At 46.7% G+C, this 19,414-nt stretch overlaps 1 protein-coding gene across 1 annotated transcript; it reads right to left on the reverse strand.

Annotated features, from left to right (window-relative positions):
• Positions 1–8,256: 8,256 nt before the first annotated feature.
• Positions 8,257–10,611, reverse strand: LOC138844880 (AN1-type zinc finger protein 5). Its single transcript, XM_070054970.2, has one exon. The coding sequence runs from the start codon at positions 10,395–10,397 to the stop codon at positions 9,756–9,758; it is 642 nt and encodes a 213-aa protein (XP_069911071.1). The 5' UTR covers positions 10,398–10,611; the 3' UTR covers positions 8,257–9,755.
• Between the last annotated feature and the right edge of the window lie 8,803 nt (positions 10,612–19,414).

A 19,414-nucleotide genomic window follows, 5' to 3' on the forward strand; every position in this document is an offset into this window, starting at 1 on the left:
CTTTTCCCCCATTTTAAAAATCTATTATTTATTTGAAATGCAGAGTTACAGAGAAGTGGAAGAGACAGATCTTCCATCTGCTGGTTCACTTCCCAAATTGGCCTCAGCTGAGCCAATCTAAAGCCAGGTGCTTCTGCCAGGCCTCCCACATGAATGCAGTAGTTCAAGCACTTGGGCCACCTTCTGATGCTTTCCCAGGCACATTAGCAGGGAGCTAGATTGGAAGTGGAGCAGCTGGGACTTGAATCAGCACCCATATGGGATGCTGGCACAGCAGACCATGGCTTTACCCACTGTGTTGGTACTGTGTGTGTGTGTGTGTGTGTGTGTATGTATTTTTATTTCAAAGACTCATTTATTTATTTGAAAGGCAAGGTTAGAGAGGGAGAGACATAAGAAAAGAGATCTTTCAACCTCTGGTTCACTCCCCAAATGTCCACAACAGCAGAGGCTGGGCCAAGCCAAAGCCTTGAGGCTGAACAGCAGATAATCTTTAGTTATTAATTTAAAATGAATAGGCTGTAGCTGGTGCTGTGGCATATAAGGTGAAGCCACCACCTGCAGTCCTGGCATCCCCTATGGGCACTGGTTCATGTCCCAGCTGCTCTGCTTCTAATCTAGCCCCCTGCTAATGTGCCGGGGAAAGCAGCAGGAGATGGCCCAAATACTTGGGCCCCTGAATCCATGTGGGAGAACTGGAAGAAGCACCTGGCTTTGGATTAGCCCAGCTCCAGCTGCTTGCAGCCATGTGGGGAGTAAAACAGCAGACAGAACATCTCTGTCTATTTCTGTGTCTCTCTCTATAATTCTGTCTTTCAAATTAATAAATAAATCTTTAAAAAGGGTTTATTAACATATACTATAATCCAATCCAGGAACAGTAAGAGAAGCATTAAATATTGCTACCTATATTTTTATTTATTTTTTATTTTTTTTAATTTTTTAAACTTTTATTTAGTAAATATAATTTTCCAAAGTACAGTTTATGGATTACAAAGGCTTCCCCCCCATAACTTCCCTCCCACCAGCACCCCTCCCATTTCCCACTCCCTCTCCCATTCCATTCATATCAAGATTAATTTTCAATTATCTTTATACACAGAAGATCGATTTAGTTTATATTAAGTTAAGATTTCATCAGTTTGCAGCACACAGAACATAAAGTGTAAAATACTGTTTGAGTACTAGTTATAGCATTACTTCACATTGGACAACACATTAAGGACAGAGATCCCACATAAGGAGTAAGCACACAGTTATTCCTGTTGTTGACTTAACAATCTGACACTCTTGTTTATGGCATCAGAAATCTCCCTGGGCTCTAGTCATGAGTTGCCAAGGCTATGGAAGCCTCTTGAGTTCACTGAGTTCGATCTTACTTAGACAAGGTCATAGTCAAAGTGGAAGTTCTCTCCTCCCTTCAGAGAAAGGTACCTCCTTCTTTGATGGCCTGTTCTTTCTACTGGGATCTCACTCACAGAGATCTTTTATTTAGGTCCTTTTTTTTTCTTTTTTGCCAGAGTGGCTTTCTGCTGCTCCTCCGCACGCGGAGGAGCCACACCAGACCGGATGCTTGTTGTTCCCTTTTTTTACAAGTCCTTTCTATAGTAAAGTAAGAATAAGTAAACAGCAAACTCCCAAAGCAAGAATGAGTAGAGAGAAGTGAGAAAGAACAAAGTAACGAACTTCCCCACGACTTTCCAACGCACTCTCCAACCAACCCACACCACCATGCTGTCTCTCTCCTCCTATATAGTCCTCTCCACCAATCCGTGCTCTGCTACTCACACGCCGAGCGCGCCGCTCTCCTCCAATCAGGAGCGGCTCTTGCAGCTTATCAAGTTGGTAAGGGGCAGCTGGGTAGAAGCTGTACGCTCCTCTCCCAGCACCACATTGTGGGAGAGCAGATGCATAGAATAAGTCTTAATTCCAGTAACAGTATAGTCTGAGTTGCTCCCCACAGATCCCCCTTTCTTTTTATTTTTTTGGCGTTGATACGCGCCTGTGTAAAGTTCAGCGTGATCTTCATGCTATTGACTGTCTTGTTTGTCGTGCTACTTCAGAGTTCGTTGAAAAATGTCCCATATTCAAGATCCCAGGGATTGGTTATTCATTGTTTTTCTTCCTCAAATAGAGTTTTTTTCTTCTAGCTCTTCTGCTGGTAGGTTTACCAACCGAATTCTTCTCTCAGGGGTCCATATTGGTTGTGCCGCACCCTGTGGAAAAAAACAAACGGCGCCTCGTATTCTTCTGAGTAAGGGGAATGGGCCTTTCCATTGGTTGTCCTGTAAATCCTTCCACATTACCCACTGTATTGATTCCTTATCAGCTGATTGAGCATGCATTTCTGCAGGTGTTTTACCGTTCTTTTTCTTGTTCAAAAAATTAATTGTATAAAGAGCTAGGGCCAAGGCATCCTTGTTGGATGTGGCCATTTCCCCTATTCCCCCTTTTTGTTTAATTATTAAATTTTTTAAATATAAGTGAGTGCGTTCTACCACAGCTTGCCCTTGTGGATTGTATGGAATACCGGTAATATGGGAGATTCCGAATTCTTTCAAAAATGCAGCAAAACGAGTTGATGTATATGCTGGGCCGTTATCCATTTTGATCACATGAGGAACTCCCCAGGCTGCAAAAGCCTGCAAGCAGTGTTGGATTACTTGTGTACTCCTTCTTTATTCATGGCTGTGGCCATAACTACACCTGAATATGTATCTACAGTGACGTGAACACAGCTTTGTCGCCCAAAAGAGGGGATATGTGTAACGTCCATCTGCCAGATATGTCCTGGTTTAAGGCCACGGGGATTGGCTCCCGCAGGAATCTTTGGAACTATGGTAACAACGCACTTTTCACAGGATCTAATAATATCTTCTGCTTGCTTGCGGGGAATATTAAATTTAAAACTTAAAGTGTGGGTGTTAACATGCCATTTAGAGTGATATTCTTTAGCTTGTTCCAAAGCGGTGCATGCAAGCAAGAATCTTGAATAATGATCTGCCATCATGTTTCCTTGAGTAAGTGGGCCAGGTAAATTAGAATGAGCTCTTATGTGGCCTATGTAAATAGCATGCTCTCTTTGATTTAATAACCCCTGATTTTCACTTAAATAAGAATAGACTGAGGAGGATTTAAGAATAAGGCACTGTGTAGCAAGCATCTGAACTGCATTCACCACATATGCACTATCAGACAAAATATCCATGGGTGCGCTCTCTCTGCGTAATACTGTTGCGATAATAGCTAATTCTGCATGTTGTGGAGAAGGGGATGCTGTTAAGACAAAATATCGTTGATTGTTAAATATAGCTGCTCCTGTTCCGCCTTTAGCTCCATCCGTAAATATGGTAACTGCCCCTTGAATTGGATCCCTTCGCACCTTCTGCACCCGTTTTATTGAAACCTGTGTGCAGAAGTTAACAAATGGATGGCGAGGGTAGTGATTGTCAATCTCTATTTGTAGAATGAGAACTATGTATGCCCATTGCCAGCATTCCCTTGTAAAGGCTTCTACTGCCTCTTGAGCAAAGGGAACTACACATCGCTTTGGAGTCTTCCCCACCATTTCTGTCACCTTTTTTATTGCTGTTAATATCAAATCAGCCACCGCTATGCCTTGGGTGTATAGTACACGCGGTGCATGTGAATGTGGGTATACAAACAACAAGGGTCCTCCTTGCCAAATGACTGCGAAGGGATACAGCTGTTCCATAAAAATTAATATTTCTAGGGCTTGTTGTGGATCACATCTTTCAATCTGCATTGCTTTAATTTGTTTTTCGATTTTCTGTAACGCCAAGCGGGCTTCTTTTGTCAATCTACGAGGGGAATCAAGCTGGGCATCTCCTTCTAAAATATTGAATAATGGCATCATATCTTCGGTGGTTAATTTACAATAGGGCCTCAACCAATTTAAATTGCCACATAATTTTTGGAAGTCATTAAGGGTCTGCAACCCATCTATTGCAATTTCAAATTCTAATGGGGTCACCTTTTCAGAAGTTACTTAAAGCCCTAAGTACTGTACTACTTCCCCTTTTTGTATCTTCTCTGGCGCTACTTGTAACCCAACTTTTTCCAAATATAATAGCAGCAGCTTATATGCTTCCATAAGGTGACTTTCACTTTCAGCCGTTATTAACAAATCATCCATGTAGTGTAAAATTTGTACTTTTGGGCACTGTTGTCGAACCGGCTCTACTGCCTGGTCAACATATAGCTGGCATATGGCAGGACTGTTAGTCATTCCTTGGGGAAGCACCTTCCATTCATATCTTTTGTCGGGACCTTGATGATTAATGGAAGGTACGGTGAAAGCAAACCTCTGAATGTCTTGTTCATGTAGAGGTATGCTAAAAAAGCAGTCCTTCAGATCGAGTACTATTAATGGCCAATGCTTTGGGATCATAGTAGGAACCGGGAGTCCGGGTTGTAATGCCCCCATGGGTTGCATCTGCTGATTAACAGCCTGTAAATCATGCAACAACCGGTATTTCCCCGATTTTTTCTTTATCACGAATATTGGCGTATTCCATGGGGAGGTTGATGGTTGCAAATGGCCTGCCTCTAATTGTTGTAACACTATATCATTTACCGCAGCCAACTTTTCCTGGGTAAGGGGCCACTGTGGTATCCACTTTGGCTTGTTGTCCAGCCATGACAATGGCAGCGGCTGCATCTCAGTGGCCCCCACGAAAAACCCGTGTCCTGTCTTTTAAAATCGCCTTTGGGCTGGGCTAGGTCCCTTCTGCCTTCTCTGGAGCCTAATCCTCTCTCCTGATATCCCTTTTTATACATAATACGCCGTCCTGTAGAACTCTCCAATTGGTCCTCATTTGTTAATGTCAGTCCCAATTGTTCTAAAATGTCTCTTCCCCATAATGTGATGGGGAGTGCACTAACATAAGGTTGCACATTTCCCTTGTTCCCTTCTTGATCCTGCCAATGAAGCACCTGAGCACTTCTTGATGGTGTCATGGCCGCACCTAGGCCTACTAAAGTATTATCTCCTGGCTGAAGGGGCCATGACTTCGGCCAATCATTTTCTGAAATTATACTTACATCTGCACCTGTATCTAGCAGGCCCTGAATCGACTTTCCTCTAATGGTTAAGGTCCACAGAGGTCGATCTGCTAAAGATAGGGACAAGGCTGCAAATTTCTCCCCTTGGGGTCCATGAACATCCTGTGCTCCAATCATGATCAGCATTTGAGCCACAGGTTCTTCTGGCTTGATTTGAATAATACCCTTTGTAGATTGTATTAGCACTTTTAACTTATCAAAAGGTAATTGAATGACTCCGGTAATGACCATTAGGCCTCTTAAAGCATTTGTTTCTTTTCCTATGATTATTCCAAGTCCCTTATGCTCCGCTGAAATTGTTTCTGCCCTCACCTCTATGGCTTGTGGCCCCATTTGAGGTGTTAGTACTGAATATTCGGTGGCTCGTAACTCTGCGCAGTAAATATTTGGTTTTTGTATTGTTGGGACCGTGGCACCCACCGATTGTTTTGGCCCCAGGGTGCAGGGGCCCACATTCCGTTTTTTTGCTGTTGTCCATATACACCTGATCTTCTTATGGGGCCCGGCTCATTTGGCATCTTCAGGGGATTGCCTGCGCTATTCATTTTAAAGTAACATTCACTGACCCAATGATTCCCTCTTCTACAGCGTGGGCAAAGGCCTGGTCTTCTCGAGTTCTCTATGCCCTGCCGATCTCGGGCTGGAAATTTCGCCCTACATTCCCTCATTAGATGCCCTTCTCGACCACATCTAAAGCATTTTCGTCCCCTCATTTTCTGTCTAAATTGTCGGGTTACAGCTACTGCAGCATGTGATCCAGAAGCTACATCATCCATGACATCCCTACAGATTTTCAAAAAGGTAGGGATGTCTTTATGCTGCCATTTTCTAAGAGCTTCACGACATGTTTTATTGGCCTGTTCATACGCCAATCTTCTGACTAAGGGCATTGCTTCTTCCACAGTTTCAAAAATGTTTCCTGCTGCTTCCATTAATCTGTTCACGAAGTCGCATAAGGTTCAGTAGGGCCCTGTACTATCTTAGTTAGGCTGTGTCTTATTTCTCCTTTTCTGGGTATCACCTTCCAGGCTCTTCTTGCTATCTCTCTCACTTGTAAGAGGACAGCTGTTGGTAATCGGGCCTGCTCATCGGGATTGGCAAATCGCCCTTCTCCATTTAACATTTCCTCATCCCATGCTTGATTCCCTGCTTGATAGTTCTGCTTTGAATATTCTCGCGTGAATTCTTTATAAGCAGCTAACCATAAGAGGAAGTCACCCCCGCCCAACACCGCCTTTACTAAGTTTCTCCAATCCTCGGGTATTAGGCCTTGCTGCCCAATGTTATCAAGGATTGCCTGAGTGTAACTTGCATGGGGCCCATACAATTGTACTGGTTGTTGCAACTCTTTAAGTAATTTATGGTCAAGAGGCGTCCAACCCCTGTTTCCCTGTTGATCCTGAATTACAGGAAACACCTGGCCTGGTTCCTGGTACTGCTCCCAAGCAGGTTTTCTATAAACAGCTCCCCTTTGCTTGCTTTCGGTTCTCGGCCTTTCTATCTCCTCCTGCATACCTACTCCCTCCATCACTCCTTTTTCCTCCTCCCACTCTTCTTCAATCTCATGTGGAAAAAAGGGGCTTTTCTTTACAGGAGGAAACTTTGGTAGTACTAATGGGCGATACCGGGGTGGTGATTCATCCTTTATGGTTGAATTTGCCAGCCTTGTAGGGCCAGGATATATTCTTGGCATCTCTCTCGGGGGCAAGGTTCCCTCTTCAGCTTCCTTCTCCCCCACGTAAGCTTCCTGGCTCTCTAAATCCTTCTTTGATTTTCTTCTCACCTGTTTGTTACAATAGCTGCTCGCCTGGCTGCCCTGCCATAATTCTTCCTGCAATTCACTCCCCTCATTAAGCAACAACTCGATCCCTTCCGTGGGGTCCTGAAGCACCTGATCAACGAGTTGCCACAGCTTCAGCACTTCTATCGATTCCCCAGCCTCACGTAATTTCCGTCCCACCTGCCTCCACTGCTGTAGAAACCAGGGGGATGTCTCCACAACTGCTCTTACGAATGCATGAATTTTCCTGCCCCCTCGTTTCCCTCGCTTAGAAGAAAAGCTGCGAGGAGGTGGGGAGTAGGAAGAGAGAGAAACCACATTCAGCCCACAATGGATGATCTTTAGGGAGAAATAGAGAATGGTGCCTAGCAGGAGGAAGAGGTAGCCAGTGGGCAAAGAGTAGCCAAAGAACTCCATTGTCTGTACCGTCTGTGACATGTTGGAGCGGTGGGCGTAATGGAAGACTGAGTCTCCCAGACGTTCCCAGTTAATACCTCTTTCCTAGCTTCTAATTTTCTTCCCCCATGGCTTTTTTCCTGGGTTCTAACTAGCTTTTCACCGGCACTCTTTCCGTCCGGCCTTCCCCTAGGCTCTTTGCTAGTCTCTCTCTCCGGTAATTTCCCACTTCTTCCCGTTTTTTCCCTCCTAGGTCTCCTATCTGAGTCACGGCACCATTTGCTGCTCCTCCGCACACGGAGGAGCCGCACCAGACTGGACGCTTGTTGTTCCCTTTTTTTACAAGTCCTTTCTATAGTAAAGTAAGAATAAGTAAACAGCAAACTCCCAAAGCAAGAATGAGTAGAGAGAAGTGAGAAAGAATGAAGTAACGAACTTCCCTGCGAACTCTCCAACGCACTCTCCAACCAACCCACACCACCATGCCGTCTCTCTCCTCCTATATAGTCCTCTCCACCAATCCGTGCTCTGCTACTCACACGCCGAGCGCGCCGCTCTCCTCCAATCAGGAGCGGCTCTTGCAGCTTATCAAGTTGGTAAGGGGCAGCTGGGTAGAAGCTGTACGCTCCTCTCCCAGCACCACATTGTGGGAGAGCAGATGCATAGAATAAGTCTTAATTCCAGTAACAGTATAGTCCGAGTTGCTCCCCACAGCTTTCCATACCTAAAATACTCTCATGGGCTCTTCAGCCAGATCTGAGTGCCTTAAGGGCTGATTCTGAGGCCAGAGTGCTGTTTAGGACATCTGCCATTCTACAAGACTGCTGTGTATCGCACTTCCCATGCTACCTATATTTTATATAGTCTAAGTATTGTATAAACTAAAATATACAACACTAGGAGTATGCTATCAGTAATTACACTACCAATCTCAGTGATTATAAATAAGAATTTTAGCAGCTATACTGATTCTTAACAGTGATTCAATGTTTCTGTTTTTTTTTTTCCCTCTGTACATGGCTTTTATTATTTACATAATACAATAGAGCATCAATGCTGAATAGCATGATTATGTGCAATACATAAATATGAACTATCTGTACACATCTGTAGATCTAACTCCAAACTAAGATACATAAAATTGAAAGCAAAATTGAACGCTTTAATAAAAACTAGGACTGAACACTGCAATAAATCAGAAGTAGTGCCTTGTGTACATACTTAACTATTTACAGATGAAAACAGGCATTACCACAACACTAATCTAACTATACTCATTTATATATAAAAAACACAAGTTTCATACATCACAAAAAACCTTCCATTGTAACACAGAAGTGGTATTACCAGACAAGCATCAGTGAAGTATACTGCCTTTTCTAGTTGTTATTGTACAATGCTGTAGATAATGCAGCCCATGCAATACACCCAAGAACACTAGAGTCCTACACCCAAGTACAATTAATATGATAAAGCAGCCCTCTGCAAGTGGTGCTGGATACCACTAAGAAGTCTATTGCAGCCATGTTGGTTATGATTTTCCATGCAGAAGGGTACAGTTACATTAAGAACTGAAGTCTTTAAAAAAGCTTTAAACATTCTTTCTTGAACCAAAACATTCAACAAAAGATGCACATGAAAATTAACTGCTCAGATACCTTTGCAACTTAAAAAAATTCAGATGCATGTTACTCAATAGAGCTGCTGTATGTGAAAACCAAACAGGTTTAATTTCTTCTTGTAATTAAATTAATCCTACTGCAGTTCAGTGCTACACATTTTTAGCAATGAGAAGAATGCAGACATCTTCTAGTGCGAGCCAGCACGATAAGCTTCAAAGAGTATCTCAAGACCCTGCTATTGGCTGATGTTTTACTTGTAAGCACTTGCGATGTTTACCTTTTACAGAATGTCTTATTTGACAGCTTTTAGAAGACCAATTTAACCGGGCTTACATATGGCACCAAATACAGGTTTCACAGAAAGCAAAGTCTGATCCTCTTGTTTTCTTCCTGCTTCCAAAGAACATGTGGAAATTAAGAGGGTGAAGTAGAACTATGGTAGAAGTAGACTGCCAGTCCTTTTCTGGTGTACCATTTTTTTAAAAAATACAGGCACATAACACTAGCCAAAGACTATACCTTGATTACATTCCCAAAAGGCAGATATGCTGCAAACATGCAGAGATTTTGTTAATGTTGTTTGGCACACGGGAACTAAATTTTGTCCCTATTATCTGTGTGTATCATTTTGCTGTGTAGATTTTCATCCAATTCTATTCAAGGGAGGGCATATACATTTTGTAGGGCTGTATCTATCCAATTCTGCCTGCAACAAACACCCAAACATCCTAAAATATTAATTATAAGACAGACAAGTGTAAAGTAAAACTCTGGAGAACATCAAAGAAAAATGGCCATGCATCTGCTCTTTAATGTTTTCCTACGATATATTAAAATAAAAACAAAGTTTCAGTCTCTTCACAAGTAGTAATTTATATTCTCTGGATTTTTTCAGCCACAACAACTGGATTCTCTTTCCTGATTTTTGCTGCAGCTTCTGCTTTATAATCATAAGGACAGTTGTGCTTGTCAGAATAACGGTGAAGTCCACAAAACAAATTTCCACATCGGCAGTCAAACCCTGTAAGGCCAACTTTCTTTCTACACATGAAACATCTGTTCTTCTTTGGTTTGGGTAACTCAGGAGCTTTTTCTTCACTTTGAGAAGTACTGGGCTGAGAAACTGATGGACTGGGCTGAGTGACAACTGGCTCTGACACCTCTGTTTTCGGGGTAGTTATTTTGTCCTCTCTTGAAATGCTCATTTCTGTCATTTGCTGAGTTACAGGCAAGGCAGCCACAGGCACATTTCTTGATTTTTCAGATGTGCTACCAGCAGCACTTTCACAGTTGTTTAAGCTAGCGTCTGCTCTTTGTACAGATGCAGAGTCTGAGGTAGGACTGTTGGAACCACTAGCTGTCCCCATTGGGCTCATTCTGCCACTATTCTGCTGTCTCTGAAGATGCTCTTTGTAGCAAACAGAACACATTCCATTTGTCCTAGGATTCCCATAAAAGCCACATCCTGTGCTACACAGCATAGGCCCTGGAGTCTGGTTAGTCTCCTGAGCCATATTTTCCTGCTTGCGGGGGGTCCGAACGCAGCAGCCGGGCTCGCGCGCGACGCCGGCGCGGGGAGGCCGGGTCGAGGCCGCCGGGAAAGGGAGCCTTCCGGGTTGCTCTGGAGCCGCCGCCGCCGCAGGCCGGGAGCGGGTTGGAGCCGCAGGCGGAGGTGGCGCCGCCGCCGCCGCCGCGGGATCCTCCTTTGTTCCTGCAGCAGCGCCGAGCGTGGCCGGGACACGCCGGAGCTCGGGAAGTGGGAGGAGGAGGAGGAGGAGGAGGAGGAGGGAGGCGAGGGGGGGCCGAGGAGGAGGCGGAGGGAGGACCACAGGCCGCGGCGGCGATCGCTGCTCACGGCGCTCGCCTGTCGTCGCCTCACGCCTCCCGGGGAGACCGGCCGGGCCGACGAAGGGGGCGAGCGCAGCGAGGGGCGGGCGCCGAGAGGGCCCGCGGATGGCGCTGCCTGTCGCTCACCGCCACCTCCCGCGAGGCTGCGCGGCTGCCGGCAGCGAGCGAGCCCACGGACGCCGTGCACGCAGCTGTGCGGTCCGGCCGACCCAATGTTTCTGTTTTTAAATTAAAAAATGCCCCTGAACTTGAATGTTTCTGTGTAGCTCCTAATAGAACTATAAGCCTTAGAAGTTCTATGCTGTTTAACATTTCATCTTCGGTGCCAACTTGATTTTTACACTGCCAGTTTATAAAACACTTCACAGTCATGTGAACCTTACCATAAGATAGGACTGTGTAGAATAAATCCTTTAACTACAAAGACAATCTTATCTCACAAGGGAGGAAGATCCAGAGGGGTCAAATGACTTGCTAATGTCACTTAGCTCTGTTGGCACAGAAACAAGGAAAGCTCTCAGCTTCCTGCCACCTCCCCTTACACCACCTGCCTCAACTAGATGAGCCTGTAATTTTAAGGACGCTCAGGCCCCATGAGTTTAAATGAATTTTTCAAGGTTACATGACAAGTACCAAAGCCAGAAGTAAAAATTATTGCTTCCATCTTTCTCTTCCTTGTCCACAATGGAAGTTTGATGTACACTTATGCATTATTCAAATATCATTTACAACCAAGAAGCATTATTTTTCCCCAAAAATAACAATGACACTACTTTTTCCATTGAGGAAGTTATTTTAATGGATCATGCAAACATACTTGTTTTGTTTTTTACTTTGAGATGCAAAGAAATGAACAAGTAGACAGAGAAGTGGTATTCACCCTCTAGTTAACTGCTGAAATGTCCACAGCAGTCAGGGCTGGCCCAGGAGCAGGGAACCTAATCATCTGAACCATCACTTGCTAGCTACCAGGGTCTACATTATCTGAAAGTTGGAGTCAGGGAATCAAAGCCAAAAACTCCAATGTGGGACACAGACATCTGAACCATAAGGCTGCACCCTGGCTTCCAGACTTGTTTTTTCACCAGTCCTCTGAAAATTAAAGTTAATTACAACCTGAAATCCAAGACTAAGTAGTCCTCAAGTGTGTGTGTCTATGCAAGTTTATGCATGAGAGTTACTTAGGTTGCCCAAGAGTCTGCAGTTTAGAGAGAACAGAAGAGTGAAACATGTGTCAGAGGATGTCAGCATTGGAGAGGTGGCTGTGCTCTAGTCAGAGGCTGAGGAGGACAAGTCCACAGAGAGCAGCAGCACCAAGGGAGAATGCTATACTAGCAAGTAAGGAGAAAAAATGTTGAAAAACAAATATGTGAAAAGGATTTATTTATCTGGAAGACGGAGTTATAAAGAAGGAGAGACAGGGAGGGGGAGAGAGAGATCTTCCATCTGCAGGTCAACCCACCAAATACTCACAATGGCTGGGACTGGGTCAGATCAAAGCCAGGATCTGGAACTCCACCCAAGTCTCCCTCATGGGTGGCAGGGACTCAAGAACTTGGGTTGTCTGCTGCTTTCTCAGATGCATTGGCAGAGAGCTGGATGGGAAGTACAGCAGCTGAGACACAAACAGTGGCCATATGGGATGCCAGCATCAGTGGCAACAGATTATCCTAATGCATCACAACACTGGCTCCAACAAATGAACTTAGGTAATTAAGTCCAAATGCCAGGGAAACATCAGATAAAATGCCAAGGATGAGCATTGTGGTGCAGCAGGGTAAACCACTACTTAGGAGGCATACCTCATTCTTAAGTATGAGGATGTCTTTTAACCACTTTTGTACAAGAGAGTACAAGCCAGAACACCATAGCATCTTCCAGATTCGGCACTGCCTGTTCTCAGGGGGGCCCCCACAAACTCCTGTGGTTCCCCTGGGCAGTTTGTTTTGGCTGGAGCCAGCCAGAACCCTGGGGTCATTGGAGTAGGAAATGGGATTAAAGGATTTCATGCTGCAAAACTGCTCCAAGCCAGTTTTTTCACTGAGAGACAGAGACCCAGAATGACCTCCCCGGAGCTCACAAGACCATGCCTGGACACCTGGCAGGGAAAAAGTTGGAAAAAAAAAATCCAGATTCTGGAATCTTCTGGAGCATTCTAGAATATTCTAGAATTTTCCCAGAATGTCCTAGAGATTTTGTAGGATGTTCCAGAATGTTCCAAAATGCCACCTAGTGATCCTAGGGTTATTCTGGGATGCAGGTCTGAGTGGAAATTCCCCAGCCAGGTGCGGCGGGTGTCCTGGTGCTGTGCCCAGCCCGGCTGACATTTACACAGCACACATAGCCTAAGCACCTGCACACATGGGAGGAGAGTCAATGGGGTGTGGCCACTCCAGGACATCCTGTGCTGATCTCTGGGGGCCGTAGTAATTTCCAGCCCATCAGAAGAGGTCCTTGGCCCCCCAAGATGGTCACCGGGCAATCTGGAATGTTCTAGGACATTCTACAAAAATCTAGAAATACTGAGAACATTCTAAAAAATTCCAGGACCCCCAAAGACTTTCACTGCATGTTCTGGGAACATTCTAGAAAATTCTGAGAATATTCACCATTGTTTCTAGAACATTTCTAAAACCCCAATGATGCCTACCTGGTGTTCAGGAAAAATTCCAAGAACATTCTGGAAACATTCTGGAAAAATTTCTGAGAGCATTCTTGAAAATTCTGAGTGTATTCTAGAACGTTTTAGTAAATTCTATGACCCCTGAAGACACTCAGCAGGTATTCTAGAAAAAGTTCTAAGAACATTCTAGAAAGTTCTAAAAAAACTCCATAAAATTCTAGAATATTCTAAGACCTGAGAAACTCTCGCCTAGTGTCCTTGAAACATTCTAGAAAATTCTGGAAAATCCCTAGCCCCAGAGAATCCATAATGGAAGCTCCTGGAAGCTCCTGGAACATTCTGGAATGCCCCGGGACCTCATCCCATCCCAGTGCCAACCTGGATGTTTGCACAACCTCAGCCCTGCCCACTTCTCCCAAGGCCTGGCTATAAAGAGATGCCTGGTAGCAGCCGGTTCCAGACGACGAAAAGACGATGATGAAGGCTCTCATTCTTGCCCTTGTGGTGGGCGTGGCCTGTGCCCAGGTATCAATCACTCGCATCATTTGTGCAATGTTCCATAATGTCCTAGAATGTTCCAGAATGTTCCAGATGATTGCAATAGACTCTCTAGCAGGCCCTACGGGAGCAACTGGAATGTTCCAGAATATTCCAGGATGTTCTAGAACACATCCAGACAATTCCACAATGTTCTAGAATGTTCCAGAATCTATCCAATTTTGTTTCTAACAATTCTAGGATGTTCTGGAATGTTCTAGAATCTCTCCCCCAGAATATTACAGAACATTCCGGAATGTTACAGACAGTCCCAGTAGACTCTAGCAGGCCCTAGGGAAGCATCCAGAGTGTTCCAGAAAAATTCCATAATGTTCTAGAATGTTCCAGAATGTTCTAGAAAATGCTTCTGGAACTTCCCAGCATGCCCCAGGATGTCCCAGCATGCTCCACAATGCCCTGAAACATTCCACATGTTCCAGCATGCCCTGGCACACCCTGAATGCCCACCTCTCCCCCTGAAGTTGAAGGCCAGAACTACTTCAAGTTCCTGGTGCAAGAGAATGGCCACATCTTCTTTCTCAATCAGAATGTGGGCACCGATGGCACTGCCACCTGCGTCACCCTTACTGCTGGTGAGCCCCCTGCACACACATGTGGATACAGCCAGCACCTGCTAGAAAGAGAGTCTGACCCTGACTGTATACACAGACCCTGAGTGTATGCAGCCAGTCCAGAGCTTGACCCTGACTGTATACATGGATCCTGAGTGTATACAGTCGGCTCCTACTAGAGACACACATTGCAACCTGAAAGCCTGACCCTGCTGTATACAGTTAGCACCCACTAGAGAGAGATACATTCTGACCGTGACCGTATACAGTCAGTGCCTACTATGCAGAATAACTTTGACCCTGGTGCATCCTAGAGGGGCTTGGCCAGCTGTATACTGGTGGCACACACTAGAGAGAGAGCCTGACCCTGGCTGTGTTCAGGCAGCACCTACTAAATACAAGATCCTCAACCCCAGCACACCCTAGAGGGGGACTCGGCCAGCTGTATACAGTCAGTGCATACTAAGTAGATCCCATCCTGTCCGGGGTGGGCTTGGCTGACTGTATACAGTCAGCACCCACTAGATGGGGCAAGCACATACAGTCAGCACCTACTAGATATCTGGGGCAGGTTTTGCTGAATGTATACAGTCAGTGCTTACTGAACAGAACCATCCCAGCCCCATCCTATCCTGGGTGATTTTGGTTGACTGTATACAGTCAGCACACACTAGAAGGAGCCATCCTGACTGTGACTGTATACAGTTGGTGCAGACCCAGTGGTAGTTAGTGGGCACCCTCTAGACAGAGGCACCCTCGGTGTACACAGCACGGAGCCCATGCTGCCTGAGGTGCATCTGGCTGGCTGTATACAGTCAGCGCCCACTAGACAGGGCAAGTGTATACAGCTGGCGCCACCCACAGCCCAGGACCAGGAGCTGAGCGATGAGCACCTGGCACAGTTCTTGGTGTTAATGAAGGAGAACGGGATCCCCGGGAGAACATGGAGTGTGTGGCCAGCATGGGTGAGCTGGGGGTGTGTGTGGCCAGTGTGGAGGGTTCATGGCCAGGATGGGCATGGCTGTCATGAGTGAGCCAGGGGTGTGGCCAGGGTGGAGGCATGGCTGTGAGCTGGGGGCATGGCTGACATGGATGAGAATCAGGTGTGGTCTGGGTGGAGGGGAATGAACTGGTGGGTGTGGCCTGGGTGGAACATTCCAGGGGGTTCCAGAAAAATCTAGAAAACTCTAGAACGTTCCATGGAGCCACCAGGCCATCCTGTGCTGACTCAGCCAATTTCTCCTCCCTGACAGACACCTGTCCCCAGTGATGATGCTGACGCCCAGGTGAGCAGTGTGGTGCCAGCCAGTCCTCACACCTTCCCAGGGGAACATTCTAGAGTGTTTCCGAAATATCCCAGAATGTTCTAGATGTTCAGGCAACAGGAATATTCTGGAACATTCCAGAGCATTCTGCGACATTTCCAGAATGCTCCACATTTTTTTCTCATCCCCAACAGGTAAAAAGCCAACGTCTCCCTGCCCCTCACTTGCAATCTCTGCTGGAAGCTTCTGGAATGTTCTGGGATGTTTTCAGAATGTTCCAGAATGTTCTGGAATGTCCCATAAGCCTCTGTCCCCAGCTCGCTCTCAGTTTCTCTTTCTCATTGATGTCATAAACTGATTGCACACGACTGTGGATTCTGTGGTCTCTCTGGAATGCTCCCACATCTGGCTCCCAGAGGCCCTTGGGGCCCCCATGTCTGGCTCAGAATCCCCTGGGAGAAGCCACGCCCTCACTTCTGGCTCCCAGAAACCCCTAGGTCCCCTACTCCAGAGCCATCTTCCCCACCACCCACACCTTGTGGGAACATGGGGTTGGGGATCAGGACTATCAATCACCATAGCCCTGCCCATTTCCAGGCCCCAAGCCTGCACCAGGGGCTGCATTGGTGTCTCTAAAGCTCCATACGGGTCTCCATCTGGGTCTCAAAGGCTCCATATGGGTCCCCAGGGGCTCCATACGGGTCTCTAGGGCTTCATCCGGGTCTCCAGAGCTCTATCCAAGTCCCCATGGCTCCATCCATATCTCCAGGGGCTCCATCCAGATCTCTAAGGCTCCATCCAGGTCTCTAGCAGGTGCATGGGCCCACCAGGAGCTCCATCCAGGTCTCTAGGGCTCCATCTGGGTCTCGGGGGCTACAACCAGTTCTCTAACAGGTGCACAGGGCTCCATCCGGGTCCCCATGGCTCCATCCATATCTCTAGAGGCTCCATCTGAGTCTCTAGCAGGTGCCTGGGGCTCCCAGGAGCCCCATCTGGGTCTTTAGGGCTCCATCTGGGTCTCCAGGGGCTGCATCTGGGTCTCTAACAAGTGCACAGGGGCTCCATCTGAGTCTCTAGGGGCTCCATCTGGGTCTCCAGGGATCCATCCAGGTCTCTAAGGCTCCATCTGGGTCCCCAAGGCTCTACCCATATCTCTAGGGGCTCGATCTGGGTCTCTAGGGGCTCCATCCAGATCTCTAACAGGTGCATTGGGCCCCAAGGAGCTCCATCCAGGTCTCTAGGGCTCCATCTGGGTCTCTAGCAAGTGCCTGGGGCTCCCAGGAGCTCCATCCAGGTCTTTAAGGCTCCATCCGAGTCTGCAGGAGCTCCATCTGGGTCTCCAGGGATTCATCCAGGTCTCTAAGGCTCCATCTGGGTCCCCAAGGCTCTACCCATATCTCTAGGGGCTCCATCTGGGTCTCTAGAGGCTCCATCTGGGTCTCTAGCAGGTGCCGGGGCCTCCCAGGAGCTCCTTCCAGGTCTTTAGGGCTCCATCCAGGTCTCCAGGGGCTCCATCTGGGTATCTAGGGGCTCCATACAGGTCTCCAGGGCTCCATTGGGTCTCCAGGGGTTGCATCCAGGTCTCTAGCAAGTGCACCGGGCCTCCATCTGGGTCCCCAGGGCTTCATCCAGGTCCCCAGCAGGTGCCCAGGGCCCCCAGGAGCTCCATTTCCAGTCCAGCTGGAACCCTCCCCCCAAATCTGGGGACCCCCAAGGCCCCTGGGCCAGAACCGTGGAAAATGCAGAGACTGTGGGAACATGGCTAGGCAACTCCATGAAGGCATCCTCCACGCCTCTGGCTTTCTCTCGTTGCTAGGCAACCCCGTGCAGGCTTGCCCGGGGCTGCGGGGCTTAACCCAGTTGCTAGGCAATCCCTCAAAGGTGCGTTCAGGGCCTCTGGCTTAAGCAAGTTGCTAGGCAATCCCACGCATGCACACTAATTATTTAATTATTTTTTAAATTAATTTTAAAAGAATTTTAATGAATTTTTTTTTTAATTTTTTGACAGGCAGAGTGGGCAGTGAGAGAGCGAGACAGAGAGAAAGGTCTTCCTTTGCCATTGGTTCACCCTCCAATGGCTGCTGCCGCCAGCGCGCTGCGGCCGGCGCACCACGCTGATCCGATGGCAGGTGCCAGGTACTTCTCCTGGTCTCCCATGGGGTGCAGGGCCCAAGCACTTGGGCCATCCTCCACTGCACTCCTGGGCCACAGCAGAGAGATGGACTGGAAGAGGGGCAACTGGGACAGAATCCGGTGCCCCGACTGGGACTAGAACCCGGTGTGCTGGTGCTGAAAGGCGGAGGATCAGCCTAGTGTGCCGCGGCGCCGGCCAATTTTAATGAATTTTTAAATGGAATTTGAATGTCTTTTTACATTTTTAATTTTTACTTAATTTTTAATTTTTAATGAATTTTTAAATGAAATTTTTAAGAAATGTATTTTTAGATTTTCTGATGACAGCCATATTGGAGTCTGGCAAATTCTCGTTCTGACATCAGCAGCAGAATGTTGGATCCTGGCAAATTCTCATTATGACAGGAATGACAGGCATCTTGGAGGCTGGCAAATTTTTCTGACAGGAGTGGCAGCCATGTTGGAGTGTGGCAGTGTGTTTTCTGATGTCAGTGGTGGCCATCTTGGATTCTGGCAATTGTTTTGACAGGAGCTATAGCCATATTGGATCCTGACAAATTTTCTCTGACAAAAACTCAAGGGAGTCCCTGTAAGAAAAGGTGTCTTTCAGACCCAGGACCAATTTGCTGACAGAAACTTGTATGAGAATTAAAATGTTTTTCCTGAGTGACAGGTCTATTCTGAGTGATGGACAGGTTTCTGAGTGATGGACAAGGGTGATTGGGTGATGGACAGGTGTCCCCGCCAAGAGCCCTGGGACCCCCAGAGACCCTCAGAGACCCCCAGAGATGCTGAAAGACACTGAGAGAACCCCAGAGACAACTGGGACCCACAGAGACCCCCAGGGACCAACAGAGACCCTCTGGGAAGTGACTATAAGAACCTGGAAGTACACCAGAAGTACCCAAAAATGGGTATAAACAGAACCAAAGTGACTGAAAATGGGTATACAATGGCCGGAAGTGGACCGGAAGTGACTTAGGAACCCAGAAGTAGACTAAAGTGAGTCTGAGAACCCCGAAGTGACATAAATTAGCTGGAAGTTAGTGACTGTAGGAATCGGGAAGTTGACTGGAATTGACTCTGGGAATGCAGAAGTGGACTGGAAGTGGGTCTAGAATGACCAGAAGTGGGTTTAGAAAATTGAAAGTGGACCAGAAATGAATGCAAAGAGGGGAGGGAAGGAAGGAAGGGATGAGTCATGCTGAGACTCCTGCTGAGTCATCAGGAAATTCTGCTGAATCATCACTAGCACACACCTCGTGAGCCATCATTATACATACCCACTTAATCCTCATTATCCCAGACCTGGTGAGTCATTGAGAAACTTCTGCTGAGTCACCATTTTATACCTGCTGAGTCATCATTACCTACCAGGCATCCTTACCCACAAAGGTAGACAACTACACCTGCCAAGTCATACTCTTAGGCCAGTGAGTCGCACTTCTAAAATTGCCGAATCATGCTTCCAGACCTCCTGAGTTGTGCTTCTAAACTTGGTGAGTCATGCTTCAAACATGAACCCTAACCCGAATCCCATCCCCACCCTAACC

This window comes from Oryctolagus cuniculus, chromosome 13 (genome assembly GCF_051225735.1).
Source record: "Oryctolagus cuniculus isolate XC-2025 breed Fujian yellow rabbit chromosome 13, ASM5122573v1, whole genome shotgun sequence".
Taxonomy (NCBI): Eukaryota; Metazoa; Chordata; class Mammalia; order Lagomorpha; family Leporidae; genus Oryctolagus; species Oryctolagus cuniculus.

Coding starts and splice junctions, on each gene's coding strand:
- LOC138844880 (XM_070054970.2), bottom strand. CDS start 10,397: ATGGCTCAGGAGACTAACCAGACTCCAGGGCCTATGCTGTGTAGCACA.